Genomic DNA, 13895 nt, shown 5'->3' on the forward strand with positions numbered 1-13895 from the left:
GCTTAATTATAAAAGGGGTGCATATATCTTTTAAAATTCGTCTTTTCATTTGGGGCAGGGGGAATAAATACCCAGAGGGGTCATTACTGGATCGTATGGTAATTCTGTTTTGTTTGAGGGACCTCCATGCTATTTTCCATAGTGGTTGTACCAATTTACATACCCAATGGCAGTACACAAGGATTCCCTTTTCTCCACATCCTCACCAACACTTGTTACTTCTTGTCTTTTTGATATTAGCTATTCTGATTGGTGTAAGGGTATATATATCATTGTGGTTTTGATTTTTGCATTTCCCTGATGAGGAGTGGTATTGAGCATCTTTTCATATGTATGTTGACCATATGTCTAGTCAAGTCCTCTGCCTATTTTTTAATCGGACTCTTAGTTTTTTTGGTGTTGAGTTCTAGGAGTTCTTTATATATTTTGGATATTGATCCCTTTTTCAATATATCATTTTCAAAAATCTTCTCCCATTCAACAGATTGCCTTTTCATTTTTTTCATGGTTTCTTCCACTGTGCAAAAGCTTTTTATTTAGTTTGATGTAGTCCCAGTAGCCTATTTTTGCTTTTGTTTCCCTTGGCTGAGGAGACAGATACAGAAAAATATTGCTAAACAGATGTCTAAGAGTATACTGCCTATGATTGGGGGTTTCTTGTTGGGGTGGGGGTATTTTATGGTTTCAGTTTTTACATTTAGGTCTTTAATCCATTTTGAGTTTATTTTTGTGTGTGGTGTAAGAAAGTGGTCCAGTTTCATTCTTTTGCATGTAGCTGTTTAGGTTTCCCCAACACCACTTATTGAAGAAGTTGTCTTTTCACCACTGTGTATTATTGCCTCCTTTGTCATAGATTAATTGACCATATAAGCATGGGATTAACTCTGTGCTCTCTTCTGTTACATTGATCTATGGTCTTTATTTTTATGCCAGTCCACTACTGTTTTGTTAATAGAGCTTTGTAGTATAGTTTTAAATCTGGGATTGTAATATATTCAGCTTTATTGTTCTTTCTCAAGAGAGCTTTGGCTATTTGGGGTCTTTTGTGGTTCCATACAAATTTTAGGATTGCTTGTTTCTAGTTCTGTGAAAAATACCATTGGCATTTTGATGGGGATTGCATTGAATCTAAGATTACTTTGAGTAGTGTGGACATTTTAACAATATTAATTCTTCCAACCCATGAATATAGAATATCTTCTCATTTATTTGTGTTGTCTTCAATTTCTTTTACCAATGTCCTATAGTTTTCAAAGTAGAGGTCTTTTAACTCCTTGGTTCAGTTTATTCATAGGCATGCTATTCTCTTTAATGTAATTGTAAATGGGGTTGTTTTTGTAATGTCTCTGCTGGTTCGTTATTAATGTATAGAAATGCAACAGATTTCTGTAGATTAATTTTGTATCCTGCAATTTTACTGAAATCATTTATTAGTTCTAATAGTTTTCTGGTGAGTTATTTACTGTTTTCTATGTATAGTATCATGTCATCTGCAAATAGTGACAGTTTTACTTCTTACCTATTTAGATCCCTTTACTTCTTTTTTTTTTTTTTTTTTTTTTTGGTCTGATTGGTGTGGCTAGGACTTTCAGTACTATGTTGAATAAAAGTGATAGAATGGACATCCTTGTTTTGTTCCTGATCTTAGAGGAAACACTTTAAGCTTTTCACCATTGAGTATGATGTTAGCTGTGAGTTTTCATATATGGCCTTTATTATATTGAGGTGTGTTCCCTCTATACCCACTTTGTTGAGAGTTTTTATCATGAATGGATGTTGAATTTTGTCAAATGCTTTTTCAGCATCTATTGAGATGATCATATCATTTTCATCCTTCATTTTGTTAATATAGTATATCACATTGATTGATTTGCAGGTATTGAATCATCCTTGCATCCCTGGAATAAGTCCAATGTGATTATGGTGAATGATCCTTTTAATGTGTTGTTGAATGCTGTTTGCTAATAATATTTTGTTAAGGAGTTTTACATGAATGTTCATCAGGGATATTGGTCTGTAATTCTTTCTGTATTGTTTTTGTTTTGAGTTTGGTGTGAGGGTAATGCTGGCCTCATAGAATTAATTTGGAAATACTTCTTCCTCTTCCATTTTTTGGGATATGAGAAGAGTATGTATTAACTCTTCTTTAAATATGTGATAGAATTTACCTGTGAAACCATCTACTCCTGGAGTTTTTTTGATTACTAACTCAATTTTGATATTAGTAATTGGCCAATTACAGATTTTTTTTTCCTGATTCAGTCTTAGAAGATTGTATGTTTCTAGGAATTTACCCATTTCTTCTAGTTGTCCAATTTTTTGGTGTATAAGAATCTAATGATTCTTTGTATTTCTGTGATGTCAGTTGTAAATTCTCTTTCATTTGTGATTTTATTTGTTTGAGTCCTCTTTTTTTTTTTTTTTCCTTGATGAATCTGGCTAAAAGTTTATTTAATTAGTCTTTTCAGAGAATTAGCTCTTAGTTTTGTGGATCTTTTCATTATGTTTTTAGGCTCTATTTCATTTATTTCTTCTCTGATCTTATTTCTTTTCTTCTACTCATGTTGGGCTTTGTTCCTCTTTTTCTAGTTCCTTTAGGTGTAGGGTTAGATTGTTTGAGATTTTTCTTATTTTTTGAGGTAGGCCTGGATCACTATAAACTTCCCTTTGAGAGCTGCTTTTGCTGTGTCCCAAAGATTTTGGACCATGGTGTTTTCATTTCATTTGTGTCAAGGTATTTTTGATATCCTCTTTGATTTCTTCATTGACCCATTGGTTTTTTAGTAGCATGTCGCTTAGCATCCACATGTTTGTGTTTTTCCAGTTTTATTCTTGTAATTGACTTCTGGCTTTATAGTGTTGTGATCAGAAAAGATTCCTGATACGATTTCAGTCTTTTAAATTTATTAGGATGCGTTTTGTGGCCTACCATGTGATTTATCCTCGAGAATGTTCCATGCATACTTGAAAAGAATATGTATTCTGCTGTTTGGAGATGGTTTGTTTTATGTCTGTTAAGTCCATCTGGTCTAATGTGTCTTTCAAAGCTACTGATTGATTTTCTGTCTGGATGATTTGTCCATTAATGTAAGTGGGATGTTAAAGTGTTGTACTATTATTGTATCACTGTTGATTTCTCCCTTTATGTCTGTTTAATGTTGCTTTTTGTTCAGGTGCTCCTGTGGCAAGTGCAGAGATATTTACAATTGTTACATTCTCTTCTTAGATCGATCTTTTTATCATTATGTAATCCCCTTTGTCTCTTGTTATGGTTTTTGTTTAAAGTCTATTTTGTCTGATATAAATATTGCCACCCCAGCTTTTTTTTTTTTTTTTTTTTTGCTTCTATTTGCATGGTAAATGTTTTTTCCGTCTCTTCACTTTGTCCGTGTGTGTCTTTAGGTGTGAGTGAGTCTCCTGTAGGCAGCATAGAGATGGGTCTTATCCATTCAGTCACCCTGTGTCTTTTATTGGAGCATTTAATCCATTTACATTTAAAGTAATTATTGATAGGCATGTATTACTATCATTTTGTTAATCATTTTCTGGTTGTTTTTCATTTCTGTTCCTTTCTTCTTTTCTTTCTTCCCTTGTGATTTGATGACTTTCTTAATGTTTAGATTCCGTTCTCTTTATTTTTTGTGTCTGTTGTAGGCTTTTGGTTTGTGGGTACTGTGAGGTTCATATATAACATCCTGTGTATTTAGCAGTCTGTGTTAAATTGATGGTCACTGAAGTTTGAACACATTTTAAAAGCACAGGTTGAGAAATTTTATGGCCCCTTTTAATATTTGGAATTTCCTAGGACAGTAAGCATCTTAAATAATTGTTCTGGTCTTTTATAATCTGTTTTAACTTTAGGCCATTCATAGAAAGTTCTATTTCTAAAAGTACTTTTAACATTTTTAAAAATAATTTCAATGGATTAGCAATTTATAACATTTTGTCATTTTTATTTTGATGTGGGTTACCTATATGTGTATGTAATTTTTTGAATGAGATTTACTTAAGAAAAAGGACATTGGAATTTTTTTTTTCTATCTTGAATATATAAAAGCATTGATGTGAACATATTTGTGTGACTAGAGCAATTCTCACTGCTTTTCAGTGACGTGGAGCAGACTGCACCAATGGAAGAGACCACAGCGGTGGAAGAGTCCCCGGGCCCCCTGGAGGAGGAATCTCCAGCCAAGTGGGTGTTTTACTCATTTTTCCCATGAGTTGGTGTTGGCCTTGTTCTTAACGATTTCTAAGAGCGCTTCACAGAACAAGGAGCTCAGCCTTTTGTTATATCACAGAAGGTTGACCTTAATGTATTAGTGAATAATCAAACTAATTAATAATTCAAATAATCTAATGAATGATTATTAATGATAATTAATGAGTTAAATTTAAGTATCCCATCCAGTGCCCACAACCTCTTTTCCATCGGCGTCCTGTACTGCATTATTCTCCCTCTTATCAGTACCCTCGTCTCTCGTTCCTTTATTCTCTCTGTGTCCATCCTCCCTCTTTTCTTCATGGAGCTTAGGTCCCTGGTCCACCTCTAGTGTCCTTGCCCAGTCCTTAACCTCCTTTGCCTTTGGATCTTCTGTTGTGCCTTGCAGGCAAAACCTGCCTCCTGGATGACCACTGGCTGGCTGCCCTCTCTCTGCCTGCACTGGCCAGCTGAGCACTGCCAACAGCAGAGCCGACAGGGACCCCTGTAAATTGTTCATCACCTGCATTCTGAAATAAGCCCTTAACACTGCCCATCAGTCCCCTTTTCTGGGGCTCATTCTTTCTCCCACCCTCTACAATGACCAATTCCATCCTTCTTGTATCCTCTAAGCCCTGACACTGTCCCCACTTTACTCTTCCCCCACCCTTCCCATACCTGCACCTCCTCTTTTACTTTCTCGACATAACTTTGCCTCCTATGTCACACAGAAATTGAGAGCCACCAGCTGGGAAGTTTATCATCTTCCCGCTCTTAAAGGTACAAACCCACCTGTGCCTGCATACCTCCTAGCCTCCTTCCCTCATGGTAAGAAAGAGGCACCATCTCTCCTGCCACTTCTTCAGGCTTTGAATCCTGTCTCCTGCTGACTGCATGGAAACCTCACACCGTCAGTCAGCTCCTTCCTCATGAGTCTGCTTACCTTCCTCCCAACTCAGGTCTTCATCAACAGTTTAAACGTGCTCAGTGTCTCCTATTTTAAGTCTTCTACTCTTGCCCCACATTCTCATTTAGCTGCCTTTTTTCAGGGTTGTGTGTACTCTTCCTTCACTTCCTCCCTCTCACTTATGCCTCACTTCACTCCAGATCTGGCTCTGTCCCCATTGCCCTTTGGAAACAGTCACCACATGTCTCCACACCTAATAGATGTTTCGTCTGCATCTTTCTTGACCTGTCAGAGCATTTGACTTTATTGATTTCTTCTTAAGCTCTCTTTCCCTGATTTCTGTGATGTCTGCACTCTTCTGGTTTTCCCACTGCTTCTCAGCTTCTCCTCTACAGACTCATCCTTGTTTTTCTGGTCTTTTAAAATGTCAAGTTCTTTATGGCTCTGCCTTAGGCCCTCTTCTCTTTAGTGTCTTTTATAGGATCTCCCGTACCCCTGCAGCTCGGGTCATCATTCATGTATCAACTCCAGAATGTATACCTCTGGCTCTCACCTTCCACCTGGGCTCCAGGTGTGTGTTTCTAGCTGCTTGCTCTGGATATCTCCCCATGGATATTTCAGATCTCCCACTCCGCGTGTCCAGGAGAAGTCTGTCTTCATTACGTATTTCCATCTTGTGGAGCAGCCCATCACCATCCATCCAGCTGCACAAACCAGAAACCTAGGAGTCATCCTTGAGACTTCCTTCCTCTTGACCCCCTCCCTTCCCGAAATTCAGTCTGTCACCCTGCCCTGGTGATTGTACCTTCTCTTCTCCTCTCTGCTCATCACCATCATCTCATCCAACCTGTCACCACAACTCCTTATGGGCTCCCTGCTTTCTCATCTGGGACAAGCCCTTTTCTGCACCACAGTGGCTTTCACACTAACATTCTGATTGTCATGCACCCACCCCTCATGCAAGACCCCCCGTGGCTTGCTGTTCTCTTCCTATCCCTTGACCTGACCTGCAGGGTCCTGCGTGGTCTATACCCTGCAGAGCTCTCAAGTGCAGCCATTCGTGTACCTTCTCTGGGTTTATCATGTTGCCCTTATGTCATGTTCTCAAGGACCTTTCCCCTACCCCTGTCCTATACATGCCAAAGCGCTTCAGCAAGTGCTGTTGCCTTTCCCCCCACCCCATACCTCTCCAAATTCCCTTCCCCCTTCACTGATTTAACTCTTCTCATCCTTCAGCTGCCAAGAAGCAAGGTGTCTAGTGGTTAAGAGCACAGACCCCAAGCCAGAGTGTGGGTTCAAATCTCAGCTCTGTCACTCATTAGTTTGGGCAAGTTATTTATTCTGTCTGTTCCAGTTTCTTCACATGTAAAATGGGAATAATAATAGTACCTACATCATAAGGTTGTTATAAGGATTGTGTGTGTGTGTGTGTGTGTGTGTGTGTGTGTGTGTCTGTCAGTCACAGAGTGGGGCCTGGCATGTAGTTAATGCTATATAAATATCTGCTATTATTATTGCAAAAGTAAAATGCTGCAATGATTGATAATTATGAAAGCTGTTAATTTACTGTTCAAAACAACCAAGAAGTATATTCAAGTAAAGAGAGAAATTAACAATATGAATATTTAGACAGTGATTTAACTAAGGAAGTAGATTAACAGTTTACATAAATGTTGAAAAAGTGAGTTAAACTAGATCCCTTCAGGAAAAATGGTATCTTTTTTGAGCCAATAAACCATTTATACAAATTCAGGTTATGTAAGGCAGAATAATAAATTATAGCATAACTCTGTGGAATTGATTGAGATACCCTTGCTTTCCTAATATTAAATAGACAAAATAGTTCTCTCAGTCAGTTACTCTGAAAGAATTCTAAATGGTTTGATGGCCGTCTCGTGTCTGCACGAGAGCCCAGCCCGCTTTCTCCCCTCCCCTGCCTGCAGTAGGCAGTGAGCATCTGGTTAGGTCTGCAGGAGCTGCGCGGCCGAGCAGCCACACTAGCAGACCAGTGGCCGACCGCGCTGCGACATTCTTGTCTCCGCACTGCCCCGTCACACTTTAAAGTTATCACTAAAATTCCTAGTAGTGCAGTTACAGGTTTATGATAATTTCAGAATTAGATTTGTATTTGAGAAGTACATTCGATGATGGTGATGCTGTCTGATCTCAGCTTTTTCTCACGTTGATCTAACGCTCAGACTTTGGACCCCGAGCCAAAATGTATATTCAATGCGCCGCTCAGTTTAGAACTTCCTGATAGATTAATTTAATATACCCTCACTTACATTCAAACGTACACCCCAAAGAAGATATATTTTCCTCAGATTGGACACGTTTTGTTGACAATTATATGTGCTGTGCCCTTCCTTCCTTCCCTCCTTCCCCCTTTCATCATAGAAGTATTGCATGTTCCTTAATCACATGGTGTCCTCGTGTCTGAAGATGCTTGTGACAACTTCTCGGGAGTATTTTGTTACAAGACTATAAGAATAAATCTAACATTTATAGAGCATTTGTTGTGTGCCAGGAACTCGAAATGCTTCCATGTCTTAACTCCTCAATCCTTTGCTGCCCTTTAGTGAAGGAGGAGATACTGTTACTATCCTCATATGGAGATACGGAGGTTAAAGGGCTTGCTAAGAAGTGGCAACTAGATGTGGGACCGACATTCATGCTCTTTCCTGTAGTGAATGGTAGGAACGGTTGAAAGTGCCACGAACGCTTTGAAGTTTGCTCCAAAGAACTGAACAGGGGAGAAGCTGCTGGTTCTGTGAGCAGAGGAGGGGGCTGCTGGGGTTGCTGAGGACTTTCCTATTCAGTAACATGGAATGACATTCCCTTCCTTCCTTAAAAATAAAAAAGCCATTATGAAAAGAGTGTTAAAGAAGCATCATTACAAAATACCTGCAGTGAAATATTTTTCATTGTAATTCATTTCCAAGTATTTTTGCTTAGTGAAGATTGTCCTGTGTTGAATTTTCTTAAAGCTGGAAAACACCTCTTTAAAATTTATATGGCAAATTTCTGAGGAGCTCAAAGTTTAGCATGAAATTCACTTCAATTTCAGTACTTGGGAAGGAAGGAAGAGGTGTTACTTACACGTCAGTTTAAATCCACTTGCCCTGGTTAAGTATTTAGTTCATAAAATGTTATTTCTAGAACCCACTTTTTTTGGTTCCCTGCACCCTTTCATATATTGAGGTGAAAGATGTTGCCTGAATGGATATTTGGACGTTTGGTGTTACATATGTTTTCTGTGCCCACATCTTGACTCTCTTCCGTCTCCGTGCATTTCTCTGTCCTCTTATTCCCTCAAGGTGGTGGAGTCTGGGCTTTGGAGATGGAATGTATAGGTATGCAACATGGCTCTTTTGTTTGTGAGCTATATGACTCTGCCTCAGTTTCCTTACCTATAAAATGGAGCTATTAATTGGAGCTAACTTGTGGGATTAATTGTCACGACCAAATTAACGTAAAGTCCTTTGAATAGCATTTGGCACCTAGGAAGCATTCAGTAAATGTTACCATTATTGCCCCATTTATGTTTTAAATAAAGTAACAGTTTGTTAAAACAGTTCTATTTCTCCTATAATTTCACCCATATAGAAACAAATGTATAACTATCAAATTTGCATATAGCATTATTCACATTACAAGTCATAGATTAGACCATCTTATATCTATAAGCAGCTTTGATGGAAAATCATCTCCCAAGATTTTTGGTAATAGACCAAGAACTGTGAAGGACTTTGAATTAGTCAAAATGGGGGGGGGGGTGCTGTTAAATTTGGAGGATGTAAATAGCAATTACAATGCTTTTATAACTGTTAGAAATATAACTGCTTTCATCCCTCCTGGAACTGAGGGATTAATTATACATCTCTTCCTGTTGAAAATCCAGTCTTTGGTAAAACTGCCAGTAAAAACTGCATTTAGTGCCAATTCAAATAGGATGGAAATGGGATCTGCCTCACAGAACTTTCATAGAATGTGTTTTTTGTAATAATCTGTAGTGAATAGAGAATAAGGTTAAGGAGTCTGTCCTTGGTGATTTTGTACTGCTCCCAACACGGCTTGTTGCAATGACAAATGGCAGAGGAGAATGTACAGGGGGCATCTGTATGTATACTTGTGAATGGAGTGCCCCAGAGTGAACAGGGTCAGGTGATCATTTTCAAGGAGGGAATCACTTGCAGCAAATGCTCTTTTCTGAGCTCTCCACTGTTTGCTTCACTTTGGGTGTGTCTATGTATCAACTTAAAGACTATATTTCTTTTTTTTTTTTTTATAATTTTTTAAAATATTTTTTTAATGTTTTATTTATTTTTGAGAGAGAGAGAGAGAGGCAGAGTACAAGCAGGGGAGGGGCAGAGAGAGAGAGGGAGACACAGAATCCCAAGAAGGCTCTAGGCTCTGAGCTGTCAACACAGAGCCTGACGTGGGGCTTAAACTCATGAACCGCGAGATCATGACCTGAGCTGAAGTCGAATGCTCAACCGACTGAGCCACTCAGGCACCCCCAAAATGTTTATTTTTGAGAGAGAGAGAGAATGAACACAATTGGGGGAGGGGAAGAGAGAGAGGGAGACACAGAATCCAGAGCAGGCTCCAGGCTCTGAGGTGTTAGCAGAGCCAGAAACAGGGCTCAAACCCACCAACCATGAGATCATGACCTGAGCCAAAGTCAGATACTTAACCAACTGAGCCACCCAGGCACCCCAAGACTACATTTCTTATATGCCTTATCCTTTTTTGTTCTAGCCCTTTCATGTTTATATATGATGTTCTTTAAGATAAGCGAACAGAAAAAGTACTTCTTTTGTGGTCTTAACAAAAGATGTGTTCTTACTGAACTTTTTGGAATTTATTAACTTCTTTAGTTCATCCTAGTTATGAAAGAATCCTCAAATTTACAGCATCAGTTCTAGAAATCATAACTAGATTATAGTCTATAATCAGAATAGCCTCCTAGAAATCAGCTCTGATTATTTCCTAATTCTGTCACAAGTAGCCTAAAGAACCTTTATGAACCCTTAATATTTATTTTCAGCTCTGTATTAGAAGATTATATCACTGAAAGATGTATATAAAATAATAGTATAATGAACCTCTAAGTTATTCAACTTAAAATTTTATCAAATCATGACCATTCTTGTTTCATGTATGTCTCTACCCACTTCCTCTTCTGTCAGGATATCATATTCATTCATAAATGTTTCACGAAGTTATATCTAAAGGTCTGCTCTTTTTAACTGGAGTAGTGTTATCCCATCTAAAGTTTTTAACAATTCCTTAAATATCTGGGCAGTTTGTCAGTTTCCCTGATTATCTCAAAATCTCTTTTTAAAACAACTTACTTGTTTGAATTAATATTGAAATATACATCTCAATTGGCATATCTCATTTTTTTTAAACAGTACTGAGAGTTCACATCCAACGAGTGACATATATTTAGTATGTACAGTTTTACAAGCTTTGACAACCATATATACTTGTAAAACCATTACCACAATCAAAATAATGAGCATATTCATCAACCCAAAAAGTTTCCTTTTATCCTTTTGTAATCCCTCCCTCCTGCCCCTTTCCCCCAGGCAGCCAGTGATCTACTTTTCGTCACTAAAGATTAGTTTGCAATTGCTTCAGTTTTATATAAATGCAATCACACATCATATATTCTTTTCTTGTCTTGTGTTCTTTCACTGAGCATACTTCTTTTGAGATGCATCCATGTTGCTGCATGTATCAATATTTCGTTCCTTTTTATTGTCAAGCAGTATTCCACTGTACAGATAGACTGCAGTTTCTTCATCTGTCTACCTGATGGTCATTTGGGTTGTTTCCAGTTCTTGCTATTACAAATAAAATTGCTGTGGACATTTTTGTGTAGTCTTGGTGGAGTATACATTTTCACGTCTCCTGTGTAAATGCCTAGGGGTGGAATGGTTGGACTATATGGCAGGTGTATGTATAACTTTTTAAAGAAACTGCCAGGCTCTTTTCTGAAGTGGTTTTTCCAGCTTTTACAATGTTTAGCCATTATGATAGGTTTATATCTCATTGTGGTTTTAATTTACATTTCCCTATTGACTAATGACATTAAGCACTTTTTCACAGGTTATTTGCCATCTGTATATCTTTATTAAAATAAAGAGTGTTGAAATTGCCCATTTTCTAACTATTTCTTATTACTGTGTTTTGAGAGTTCTTCATATATTCTGGATTCAAGCCCTTTATCAGATATATGATTTTCCAGTATTTTCTTCCAATCTGTAGCCTTCTTTTCTTTCTCTTGACAGTGTCTTTTGAAAAGCAGAAGTTTTAAATTTTGATTAAATCCACTTTATCAATTTTTTTTTCTTTTATTGATCTTGCTTTTGGTCTCAAATGTAAGAAATCTTTGCTCAGTTTAGTACCACAAAGGTTTTCTCCTATAAGTTTAATGATTTGGGCTTTTGTATTTAGGTCTGTGATCCATTTGAGTTGATTTTTGTATACAGTGTGAGGTGTGGATCAAAGTTCCCTTTTTTTTCATTTTGGTATATGTATATCCAGTTATTCCAGCACATGAAATACCATTGTTAAAATGTGCAGGCCTATTTCTGTACTTTATATTTTGTTCCATTGGTCTGTTTATATTACACTAATATTACACTATCTTGATTATTCTTAAGTCACTGTTAATCTATATGTTCTCTCTTTCCCTTGTAATTTATTTGTCTAAGAAACTGGGTCATATGTCCACAAAATGTTTCCCAGAGTCAGAATTTTACTCAGTGCCTCCCTGCAGGCAATGGTATGCTGGTAAATACTCAACATCTGGCTCTCTAGAATGAAAAAGCCTGGATCTGTTGGCACTTGCTGGTTTTTGTGGTGTAAATATTTCCACCATGGCTGATTTAAAACTACCACTGTGTCATACTGAACGCAGAGTTGGGAAGAGATAAACAATAGTACGCTATTATGTAACATTTCACTATGCACATACATTAGGTATAATAAACCCCAAGAGCATGGATATTCCACAATATAGTGGAATAATTAGGGAATAATGAATTGTGATTATTACCTTTAGTATAGCTAATTATAATTTATATAATTTAATTTTTAATAATAATCTAATAATAATTAAATAATAATAATTAAATAATAATTTGATTTAATAATAATAATAACTGGCCGTGAGCCAGTTCGAACTGGTGCAAGTTAATTCCAATGTGACACTTTTGTAGAGTAGTTGAACATGTTCTCTGTCCCCTGTTTGGGGCACCTGGGTGGCTCAGTTGGTTAAGCGTCCAACTCTTGATTTTGGCTCAGGTCATGATCTCACGGTTTGTGGGATTGAGCCCCACATTGGGCTCTACACTGACATTACATAGCCTGCTTGGGTTTTGCTCTCCCCATCTCCCTCTGCCCCTCCCCTGCTCACACTTACTCACTTTCTCTCTCAAAATAAATTTAAAAATAAAGAAAAAGAGTTGGATGCTTAACGGACTAAGCCACCCAGGCACCCCACTGGCTTGATATTTTAAAGTCCCTTTACAAATATGCCTGTTTTGAATGGTCTGTGATTAAGTTTCTCTCCTGATTTCACTAATAGTTTTCATATCATTAACCTATAATGTAGGACAAGTTACATTAGCCCTTCTGTGAAGGTATTAGATTTGATTCCCTTCCCACTCACCACCTAATTATTTTTTCTTGTAAACTTTATTGAGCTATAATTCCCATACTGCAAAATTCAGCCATTTAAACTGTACAATTCAGTGGTTTGGGGTATGTTACATAACACATATAACATAAAAATCACCATTTTAAGCATTTTCAAGTGTGCAGTTTAGTGGCATTAATTATATTCACATTGTGTGCAACCATTACCACCATCCATGTCCAGAACATTTCATCATCACAAACAGAAACTCCATGAAATAGTAAATCCCCACTTCTCCCTCCCCTTAACCCCTGGTAACCTCTATTTTTATCTCTATAAATTTGCCTATTCTAGATACCTCATATAAATGGAATATAATATTTGTCCTTTTGTGTCTGGCTTATTTCTTTCTTTTTGTATATTATCTTTTCATTTCTTTCTTTTTTGTGTATTATCTCTTTTTTTGGTGTTAAATACATGCAACATAAAACTTACAATTTTAATCATTTTAGATGTACAATTAAGTGACAGTGCATTTACAGTGTTATGTAACCATTGCCATTATCTAGTTCCAGAACATTTCCATTACCCCATTCCCATTAAGCAGTCATTCCCTGGCCTCCCTGTCCCCAGTCTCTGGCCACCATAATCTGCTCTTTGTCTCCATGAATTTGCCTTTTCTGGGTATTTCATATAAATGGAATCGTACGTAAACTTTTTGTGCCTGGTTTATTTCACTTAGCATAATGTTTTCAAGGTTTATTCATATTGTAACATGTATCAATACTTCATTTCGTCTTATAGCCAAATAGTATTCCACAGTATTAAAGATAGCATATTTTATCTACTCATCAGTTGATGGCCAGTCAAGCTGTTTCCACTCTTTGGCTATTGTGAATAATGCTGCTATAAACAGCGTTATTAGGGGCACCTGGGTAGCTCAGTCGGTTAGGCATCCAACTTTGGCTCAGATCATGATCTCATAGTTTATGAGTTCGAGCCCCACATTGGGCTCACTGCTGTCAGCACAGAGCCTGCTTCAGATCCTCTGTCCCCCTCTCTCTCTGCCCCTCCCCCATTGGTTCTCTCTCTCTCAAAATAAATAAACTTAAAAAATAAATGAACAGTGTTATTTATGG

The 13895-nt window shown here is 37.5% G+C and overlaps 1 protein-coding gene across 4 annotated transcripts in view; it reads left to right on the forward strand.

The window, feature by feature from the left end:
• HABP4 (hyaluronan binding protein 4) overlaps positions 1 to 13895 on the forward strand; it is a 40184-nt gene that overhangs the window by 19650 nt on the left and 6639 nt on the right. For all 4 annotated transcript variants that reach the window (XM_042913962.1, XM_042913961.1, XM_042913959.1 and 1 more), the window contains one exon: positions 4109 to 4192. In XM_042913962.1, the coding sequence (XP_042769896.1) occupies positions 4109 to 4192 (84 nt within the window). The remainder of the gene's footprint in view (positions 1 to 4108; positions 4193 to 13895) is intronic.

Source organism: Panthera leo, chromosome D4 (assembly GCF_018350215.1).
Source record: "Panthera leo isolate Ple1 chromosome D4, P.leo_Ple1_pat1.1, whole genome shotgun sequence".
Taxonomy (NCBI): Eukaryota; Metazoa; Chordata; class Mammalia; order Carnivora; family Felidae; genus Panthera; species Panthera leo.